Source organism: Cryptotermes secundus, unplaced genomic scaffold, assembly GCF_002891405.2.
Source record: "Cryptotermes secundus unplaced genomic scaffold, Csec_1.0 scaffold47, whole genome shotgun sequence".
NCBI classification, from domain to species: Eukaryota; Metazoa; Arthropoda; class Insecta; order Blattodea; family Kalotermitidae; genus Cryptotermes; species Cryptotermes secundus.
Window position 1 is genome coordinate 1380752 of NW_019721002.1, and position 10748 is coordinate 1391499.

The 10748-nt window shown below is 46.7% G+C and overlaps 2 protein-coding genes across 3 annotated transcripts in view; one reads left to right on the top strand and one right to left on the bottom strand.

Moving 5' to 3' along the window:
- Positions 1-1758, bottom strand: part of LOC111873848 (facilitated trehalose transporter Tret1) — a 14360-nt gene extending 12602 nt beyond the window's left edge. The window contains exon 1 of one of the 2 annotated variants that reach the window (XM_023868882.2): positions 1640-1758. In XM_023868882.2, coding sequence (XP_023724650.1) covers positions 1640-1703 — 64 coding nt within the window. In that variant the 5' untranslated portion in view covers positions 1704-1758. The remainder of the gene's footprint in view (positions 1-1639) is intronic. The other variant, XM_023868891.2, reaches the window with a different exon arrangement.
- The window catches only part of LOC111873843 (NGFI-A-binding protein homolog), a 116367-nt gene that overhangs the window by 15596 nt on the left and 90023 nt on the right, over positions 1-10748 (top strand). The gene's annotated exons all lie outside the window — the stretch shown is intronic.

Consider the following 10748-nt stretch of genomic DNA (forward strand, 5'->3'; position numbering starts at 1 on the left):
CTTTGAACACCTGTATTACTAATTATGAATATATATATTTTTTTAAATGAAGTGTGATTTCGAATATAAGCTGCACCCCAGTTTTCCTCTTGAATTTTTGGCAAAAAATGTGCGGCCTATACATGCGTAAATACGGTAGCTTTACAGCCTCTCCACACCTACATTAAGCTATCGAATGTTCCTGTACAGTCACGGAAAATGTAGTTCTGCACACTGTTGCATGTCCCTATCAGGCTGTACAGTGACAGCAGGAACCTAAATAGCTTTACAGCCTCTCTGCACTCTGTTGCAGGTCTCTTGTCAGACTGTACGGTGACAGCAGGAACCTAAATAGCTTTACAGCCTCTCTCCACCTACAGTAAGCTATAGAATGTTCCTGTACAGTCACGAAAAGTGCAGTTCTGTACACTGTTGCAAGTCCCTATCAGGCTGTACGGTGACAGCAGGAACCTAAATAGCTTTACAGCGTCTCTACACCTACAGTAAGCTACAGAATGTTCCTGTACAGTCACGAAAAGTGCAGATCTGCACACTGTTGCAGGTCCGTATCAGGCTGTACGTTGACAGCAGGAACCTAAATAGCTTTACAGCCTCTCTACACCTACAGTAAGCTATAGAATGTTGCTGTACAGTGACGAAAAGTGCAGTTCTGCACGCTGTTACATGTCCCTATCAGGCTGTACAGTGACAGCAGGAACCTAAATAGCTACAGCCTCTCTGCACACTGTTGCAGGTCCGTATCAGGCTGTACGTTGACAGCAGGAACCTAAATAGCTTTACAGCCTCTCTACACCTGCAGTAAGCTATAGAATGTTCCTGTACAGTCACGAAAAGTGCAGTTCTGCACACTGTTGCAGGGCCCTGTCAGGCTGTACAGTTACAGCAGGAACCTAAATAACTTTACAGTCTCTCTACACCTACAGTAATCTATAGGGTGTTCCTGTACAGTCACGAAAAGTGCAGTTCTGCACACTGTTGCAGGTCCGTATAAGGCTGTACGTTGACAGCAGGCACCTAAATAGCTTTACAGCCTCTCTACACCTACAGTAAGCTATAGAATGTTCCTGTACAGTCACGAAAAGTGCCGTTCTGCACACTGTTGCAGGTCCGTATAAGGCTGTACGTTGACAGCAGGCACCTAAATAGCTTTACAGCCTCTCTACATCTGCAGTAAGCTATAGAATGTTCCTGTACAGTCACGAAAAGTGCCGTTCTGCACACTGTTGCAGGTCCGTATAAGGCTGTACGTTGACAGCAGGCACCTAAATAGCTTTACAGCCTCTCTGCACTCTGTCGCAGGTCTCTGTCAGGCTGTACGGTGACAGCAGGAACCTAAATAGCTACAGCCTCTCTGCACCTACAGTAAGCTATAGAATGTTCTTGTACAGTCACAGTAGTATTCGTTAAATATTTCAAAGACTGCAGTTGAATTTTCCGGAACAACTGTATTAGATCTTACTAACTTACACGTCAGAACTGTGAGTCGTTACAAGTGTATTTCAAATAATTTGGAGGACTGAGCGACAGCGAGCAGAGCGGGTTGCGGAGATCTGTTCTCCAGCAGCACAGTTTGGGAAACTGTGTTAACATTGCCCAGGGGCGCGTGCAGCATGCTTCCCGATCCCTGACTTGGACTGACCTGTTAACGCGGCTGCGTGCTGCAGGCATCTTCTCCAGTTCAGTGTGTTCAGAATGTTCAGCATCTCTGCACTTGTAGTCCGATCGGTTCAGCTGGTGGTACTGACCATACTGACATTGTGAGGACTCGCTTCGCAAAATCCCCCTTCCCCCTGTGACACGGTACGTGACATCATAAACATTCCCCTCTTTCCGAAATATAGCGCGTTCACTGATAGGATTTCCCATGTTACGAGGCAGGGCCCATCTGCACAGCCACACGCTCTACAAAAGCAGTAGCGTTGTTACGTCACGAGTCGGTACGTACGCGTATATTCATAACCTCGTTTGGTTTTGCCCTTCGGCACCTCATGGCATTTCATTTGCTTCGTGTTTGCCCTTCACGGCGACTGAGGAGTGGAACCGGATAGGAAGAAGACGATTTAGAGAGAATTTGCGGACGGAGAGAGAGACTGACTGTACAGTTAGTGCAGAATGCTTGTACCTTCGAAGCGACAGCGCGGGCTCGATCCCGAGACAGTTCATGTGGAACAAACAGCGGTCATGTGACAGGTTTCTCTCCAAGTTGCTCAACTTTCCCTGTCCGTTGTTAGTCCGTTCTGCATCTACCTCACAGCGATGCTCAGTTGCGGTCGGCTACAGTTACCAATGGCTGTATCTCACCACAAAACAAACAAACGATACATTGAAGACATTGCTGATGCAAAAAGCGAAGTGGTTAAAAAAAATGGGGTCAAGTTTCCTTTTTATATAGAGCTGTGACAGTCTGTCCAGGTATAACAGCTCGAGAACGGCTTGGAACAGATTTTCATGAAATTTCGTCATGGTGTTCCGCTGATATTTGTCGACAAGTTCAAATTTTGGTTCAAATTGGACAAAAATAAGCGATGGTTTACGCGAATATCTACACGAGCATTTCTGGGCCCAGTCTGACCACGACCAGCTGCGTGCTTCTAGCAGGAGTTTCACAGGGAATTGTAGCACGTGTTTTCATTGTAATGTTTCGTCAAGTCGCGAGGGTCTCAGACCAATTCAACTCCAGAAATGTATCCAGGAAGCGACTTCGAGTACGCGACGCCATGTTGCCGTGTGCATGCATTTCCTTACTTCTTATTTTTCATAGTACGTAATAGATAATGTGGCATGTAGACCGTTGCTAGGTAACGACCGCGAAATAAGCAACAGCCGTTGCTCAATATCCCCTCCGAAAATAAGCGTGTTTCCACGACAACAATTGACCTGCAACAGAGGAAGGGTGTTTTCTACGCGATCGTGCCGGGATGTTATAAGCAGGAGAAGCTGAGAGTCAGTGAGATACAAGAATCCCGTGTGGAAGCGGGGTCGAATACCTCCACCGTGACCCTGCGAGTCGTAGGAGGCGATGAAAGGAGAAGTCTCGAATCTGGACTCGGACCCGAGAATGACTGCGCTCACGAGGACCAGCAGCAATTGTAAAAGACAGACCCGTCCTCTCGTCAGAGAGAGCGCAACTGTCTGACAGTAACAAAAATCTGGTCGTAAGCCTCAGATGGGTGCTTTAATACAAGATACGTTAGACTGGGCTACTGAACGTTTGGTCGTAACATAAGACTCAGTCTCAGTGAGTGAGTGAGGTAACCGCTGGGGTTCAGTCTTCGTGGGCTCTTTCTGTGAGAAGCTGGTAGCTGAGGCTGGGGACAGTTCGGGAACCCAGAAGAAGGCGAAAGTCAGCCGTTGGAAGCCGCAACGAAGCAACGACTAGTGAAGACCTGACTGTGGTCGCTACTGTATGTGACAGTGAAGTGTGAATTGTAGTCACGCGCTGTATTAAACAGTCCAATATATCTGATTACCAACCCAAAACCCGTCTATAGTTACTACAAAATGTAGTTGTTGATGCATTCATCATGTTCTGCGTACCGTCTGTTATAAAATTGAGTCGTAACAGAAGAGAAGTGATTTCTCTTATCAACTTTGGTAACTTATATTGTGGCCGATCCTAGCAGCGGAAGTCGCGTTGTCCTTACATTGTGATGATCTGCATAACAATCTGTTTCAGAAGGCAGTGCTCCAGCTAGCCTCCAGAACTTGGCAGCTGTGAAGACCCTTACATAACCGTTATGGACAGCCTTACATAATGTTTTCTGTGCGGCCAACTCCTACTGACAGAATAATACGTAAAGTGTATTTTTTCGCATCTCCGTCAGAGTCATGAGGCAGAAGATTATTGTCATTGGCCCCGCGATACCCGAAACAAAGAATGACTGTGCTGGCGAGGGCCAGCAGCAAATTACTGTTCCACTCTGCTTCTCTTAATTGACTCTTCTGGTCTTACTCAGGCGCAGAAAGCCGGTCCACTGTTCAGACGATTAGATGCTGGCTCCTGACGGCGGAGCCTCTGGTTCAGTTCCAAGTGACTGCGTAAGAGATTCTTGGTGCGTGAAGTGGTACTGGAGCAGAGTTCTCTCCGGTTTTCCCTTGCCACTTAACATTCCACCATTGCGCTATTGTAGCTGAACCTCTCACTTTTCATCCATCTCTACCTTCAGGGTTATTTGGGTTAATATCAGAAGGATAGTCGGCTCACAGATGGCGGCGAGGTTGTCAGCCTTACACTCCGGCCACCCTTTACCCCCACCAAAATTCCTGGTACTCATTTCTGTTAGAGGCTGAGGCGACCCCAAGGTCATAGTGCGGCAGGAATGATTAGGTTAATTGAAAAAATCCAGTGACCTCATCGGGAATCGAACCCGCGACCTTTCGGCTTGTAGCATAGTGCCTCAACCGACTACGTTACCGCGTGCCACTATAAAACTTATAAACCGGTAAAAATTAAATAATCATAAATAAATGTCCAGTAATTCTTTAAATAAACTAAATTAAATTCTTTAAACCGGTCCGAAAGAAAACGGAGACATTATCACCAGACCCTAGGGTGTACGATAGTCCTGAGCAGGCGGAACATTATCACATCCTTGGCCTCAAGGTTTGAGGCTTCATGTGTGACCCGACACGTGTCTAGCCACAGAGCAGGGCAGTGGCAAGTAAAAATAAAGTAAAGCTGTCCCTGTAACAGGCCATGGAGGCCCATAGGGTTGTGAGACGTCGAGGCTCCCACATTTTCTAGACAATCGGCTCACAGATGGCGGTGAGGTCAGCCTACGCGCCGGCCGCCCTTTACCTCGAAGAAGATTCCTGGTACTCATTTCTGTTAGAGGCTGAGTCGACCCCAGCGCCATATTGCGGCTGGAAGGATTAGAGCAATTGAAAAGAATCCAATGACCTCATCGGGACTTGAACCTGCGACCTTCCGGCTTGTAGCATAGTTCCTCAACCAACTACGCTACCGCGTGCCCCCAAATGTTGGCATGAATATTAATGCTGCAATGCACATATCTGATACACACTTCCGTGTTCCCAGCCCGTAAACATGACAGATGCGATCGGCTCAAATGATCATTTTAACATACTTGAAACCAGGCAAGATGACCGTGCACAGCTACGTCCTCAAGAAGGTTTTCTTTATGCAAAATGGTCGCTTTTCACGGACGGTGAACCCGCTTGTCACAGGCGTCATGGGCTTGTTGCCTACACCAAACTTGTGGACAGTCATCCCGGCTTGCGAGAGTTCAGGACAAATGTGTCACTATAGACGGGGTGTAGATTGGATATTGGATATATTGATCACTTTAACATACCACCACGCGGACCTACAAGTAATTACAGCGCTACCGCTAATCTCCACACTTTACAAACCACCAGGACACGTTAAATCTTCTCAGTCTTCACTAGCCGTATTCTGACAACGGATTTATAACAGTATCACTGTAACTATAGCACACATAAAATCTTCTTTTCACAGCAGGACTTCCAAGCCAACTGAACTGTCTCCATTCCTCAATCACCTGCCAACTGCCAACTCCGGAAATCTGAGTCCATTTCTTTGCTGCAACTGCCAACTGCCAACTCTGGAAATCTCAATCCAGTTCTTTGCTGCAACTGCCAACCATCTCGTTGCAATCTCTTCTCAGTTAGCTTCGACTGCCGAGTCTCAACTAACTCAAATCAAAGTCACATTGCGACTGACGGCCAGTCAGTCAGTACGTCTTGTTGTCGAGCACCCTCCTGGGGCTCATGACCAGATATTTATTACTGTTTGACAGTTACGGTCTTGTTTCTGTGAGCGCCCTCTCTGACGAGAGGACGGGTCTGTCTTCTGTATATGCTCCTGGTCCTTGCCAGCGCAGTATTTCTCGGGTCCGAGTCCCTTGGTACTCGAGACCATATATTACTATCTCAAATTTGAGACTTCCCTTTTCGTCGCCTCCTACGACTCGCAGGGTCACGGTCGAGGTATTCGACCCCCGCCTCCACACGGGTTTCAACTAACTCTCAGTTGTCCTGGGATATATAGCCTCGAGGCGGAACCAACAGAAAACACCATTTCCTAACAATCCTTTCATTGTTGCTTGCCTATTCGTTGCAGAGGAACGTGTTTACCGAGCCCTTGCCTATCAATGAACGTCTACTCTGCCGGCACTATTCCGGCTTTCAGCCATCAATGAACTCCACATTGTTGGGGGTCTACAATAAAAAGCATCACACTGATAAACGCGAGGAATGGGCCATCAGGATTGTTCCCAGGCGGTGGGAGGAAGTAGACAGAAAATTTGCTTTCAAACTTGTTTCAGCTGTTTAAGATTATTTTTACTGCTCGCTTAGAGAATTCAGGGTAGGACAAATTAAAAAATACACAAATAACCAAAGAACTCGTGGTTTTAGTCCGCAAGCGAACTATACCGACCGAGCGACTGCCGCTTGTCGGCGAAGTTAGTGCCAACTTTAGCGGATAGAGGGTGTCATGTCGTCAGTGCAACGGATCCCCACGGCCGTTAATTTCGGGTTTCTAGACCGTAGCCGCTGTTTCCTTGAAACAGCTCCTCACTTTGGGCATAAGAGCAAAGAAATTACAGGAGGCTGCAAAAAGAATTGATAATTGGTAGCTTAGTAAATGTGTAAGCTGCACCTCATTTATTATAAAGATTTAGTTGCAAATGCATAACAAGATTTTTGTTAGAAAAACGTCTCGGAAAGAAACATATTTGTAAATAAGATAATATTAAAGTGAACTCAGTAGGAAAAGTTGAGAATCTGGGTTGGATTGAACTGGTCCAGTTACGTGAACTAGAAAGAAACTGCAGGAAATTCTGTCAAGTCACCGGAACGCGACTTCCTGCTGGTCCAGCGCGCTCATGCGTGTTAGCCGCTGCTGATAGGCATTGTAACAAGGGCTTTGGTGGAATGGTAACTGTTCCGACATTGCCATATAGATGGCTGAACGCGCTTTGTATGGTGTCCCCATCTGAAGGCAGCAACCTGAAGCTGGTTCTGTCACATAGACAAGGAGTGGTGGGGAGAGAAGGATGGTGATTGGGAGGAAGTTCTGCACATGTTCTCCCCCTGTTTCATAGATGGCGTACGTTAACTTGTACGCTGTCTCCATCTGAACACAGGAACTTGAGGCTAGTTGAATGACCTTGATAACGAAGAAGAGGGGGAAGAAAGGTAGTGATTGGTGNATATAGATGGCTGAACGCACTTTGTATGGTGTCCCCATCTGAAGGCAGCAACTTGAAGCTGGTTCTGTCACACTGCCAAGGGGTGGTGGGGTGAGTGAGAAGGATGGTGATTGGGAGGAAGTTCTGCATCTGTTCTCCCCCTGTTTCATAGATGGCGTACGTTAACTTGTACGCTGTCTCCATCTGAACACAGGAACTTGAGGCTAGTTGAATGACCTTGATAACGAAGAAGAGGGGGAAGAAAGGTAGTGATTGGTGAAAATAATTATTGCAGCTGGCTCTGTTATTTCGTGGTTAATCAAACAATGATTTTCAGGTGCTTATATTTTTATATCGACTCCCGAACCTTCCGAATGCGAAACTGAAGAGAAACCGAGTTAGCTTAATGATACACAATTATGTACCGCGCCGTTACCACGAGACACTCCATTTCCATTAAAAAGCCTACGTTTATTTTTGTTTTCAAAATAAGGAAAATAGACTAAAAGTACTTTAAGGCGACGGGCTGGTCTCTTTCCTGCTATGTAAAACGCACTCAGTTCGCAATCTGGCCCTTCAGTTGCGAAGTTTTCGCACCCCTGGCACAATGCCGAATTAGGCCTGTCGCTGGCATTGAACCAGAGAACGGGGGCTAGTTCCAGGAATCGTTCGAGGAGCCTCTGCGTCTAGACAGGCGCACAGCGTCCCATCGAACGAACACTGGCGTCTCTACCCACGAGAGTAAATCAGCGGGGGCGTGAAGCTGACCATTCACCACGATCTAGTGCGGAGGTTAGAGTACGTGGAGTTGTGTCTCCGCTGTTTGGAACGAACACTTACAGTACTTCCTGGCACAAACGAGCAGACTTGCCCTGTCTCCCCTCACAGTACACAGCTCCTGGAACTGACATTTAAGTTCCCTCATCTCGCCTTCAGCGAACAGTTCCCTACAGTGCAAAACTGTTCTCCTCTCCACAACGTCCAGACCTTCTCTGGGGCCCACCCAGCCTTCTAATCAATGGGTACCGGGACCTATTTCCCCGGGGATAAAGCGGCTGGGGCGTGAAGCTCATCGTTCACCTCCATCTACTGATGAGGTAAAGAATGGTGGAGCTATATCTCCATTCCACCATATTCTTTCATGGCTTATTGTTTAATTAATTAAGCACAGAGACAAGTTTACCTGCTCCTGTTCCCACATTTCATGATTCCATTTTCTTCTGAGTCGTCCTACAATCTCTTCTCCACCCCAGGTTAAATATAAAAACTGGTAACGGAACGCGGGACACAGAGACATGGCAGTGCCATCTGCAGAGAGACAGGAAAAACTTACTACTCTCATGAGAGGGCGGTGTTATGGGCTCTTGACGCCGTGCTTTTCGAAGAGAGACATGTTTCGGAGGAACATATCGCCTGCAACTTCATGGTCGAAGAGAAGCAAAACAAGAATCCTAGGAGAAACAGAGGAGTACTCTTCAAACCTGAAGATGGAGGCGATCTCTTCCTCCGAAAATTGGAACATACTCCAAACTACACGGCGTTACATCCCATAAGAACATATTCTTCACAGTCAATGCTGTCAGGACCTAAACCCCAACTTTTTATTGGCAAACCTCAAAGAAAACGTTTGCTCATGTAATTTAACACTTGAAAGACTCTCAGAGTCAAAGTTGCTTTACGACTGGAGGTTTACCGCCAATCATTTCGTCTTGGTGACAAGCCCCTTGAGACTCACGACCAGTAATTTTGTTTTCCAACTGAACACTTGCAGTTATGGTCCTCATATAACGTCTTTTCTCACAAGATGATGATTCTATCGTTTACAATTGCTGCTTGTCCTCGCCAGCATAGTCATTCTCAGGTCCGAGTCCCGCGGGACTCACGACCATTTTTACTGTCTCAAATTCGAGATTCCCCCAAACCCGGAAGGAACAGGGTGACCCTGTTATACCCCCAGGCACCGGGTAACTTTTCGTTGTTTCCTACGACTCGCAGGGCGAGTTCAGGTATTATACGTACCTTGGTGGCCATGGCAACCCCACTGTGCTCCTTTCAGTGGCATAAGAGGCAGAGCGAGATGTTCTCGTAAAATCATTTGAGACTCCGTGTTAAATATCTGTTATTTTTGTCCGATGTAACCAGAGTTAAATTGAGCCAACAGATTTTAGCAAAACTCTCGAATATAAACCGTCACGAAAATCCAACCAACTGTAGCCAAGAGACAAGTGGACAGACGGACAGATGTGATAATGTGCAACCTGATCAGGGCTATCGCGCACCTTAGGTTCAGTGGTGGAATGATGATTATCAGGAGAAAGGAGAAGAAACTCAGAGAATGTCCTGCTTCAGTGCCATGAAGTCACTCGAGATCGAACCCGAGGCTCCGTGGAGAGAAGCCAGTGTGTAACCTTGCGTACCTCCAGAAGTGTGTAACAAATTCGCGGTGTGAAACAGGAAATGGGCAGGGAAGTTACAATTTTGAGGCAGCTTTCATTAAGAAGCGCAAAGGAACGTCCGATGTGAAGGTTATGCCTGTCTGTGACCTGGTCTCAGCGCCCGTACAAATGGACGGGTTTCCGTCTAAATCTGGTCAGGATATTCCGAACTTCAGCCTTATTGTCAGTCATGTATGAACCTCCATCGTATATCGAACCCTCGCTACTCCGGTTACAGTTACTCCTGATATCGGATAATCCGGATCGGAATATGAAAACTTCTGTTCACACCTGAGTACACACTTCAAAAGACACGTGGGATTTAGGAGCAAGAGGTCTTTCAGACTGTGTTGAGGCAGCTGGAGAGACTGAAACCGTGCAAGGAAATATCCAAGATTGGCTTCAGCTGGATGAAGGAGACCCAGGATTTCAGCTTCTGACAGAGCAAGATGACTTTCAGACTGTGTTGAGGGCAGCTGGAGAGACTGAAACCGCGCAAGAAAATATCCAAGATTGGCTTCAGCTGGATGAAGGAGACCAAGGCTTTCAGCTTCTGGCAAGGGAAGGAATTGCTGCAGTGATATATTTTTATTTATTTTCACCAGCACTACCTATATTAATAAATTTCCAATTTATTTGTTTTCTAAGATTTTTTTTGTTTTGTTAGGCTGTCTTTTGCTTTATTAATTGGTTTATCGCTAAGTCCGGAAGACCTTCTGCAATTAATAGAGTTAAGCGAGGGTTTACTGCAATTAAATGTGTTGTATTGTCTACAGTGAACTTGAACTCTCATCCTTAAGTGACCAAACGTATCCAGGCAAGAGACCTCCCTCGGTCTGCACTCCTAACCCCTACCACCACCCGTCAGGTTACAGCACTCCATGATGGAGCCTTGTTCACGTAGCCCCAGGCTCTTCCGCAGGTCTTGCTGACATCCGGCATGACAGACTTTCACCCATTCTCTTTAAACTGTTTCCGCTGCAATTCTGGCTGCAACATTATGGAGCACGCCTTCTCCCGTCTCGTGTTGCGGCACTGCAAGCAGAAGAAGAAGAAGAAGTAGTAGTAGTGGTGGTAGTAGTAGTAGTAGTAGTAGTAGTGGCGGTGTGGTAGTGAGAGACACCACATGGGGGGGGGG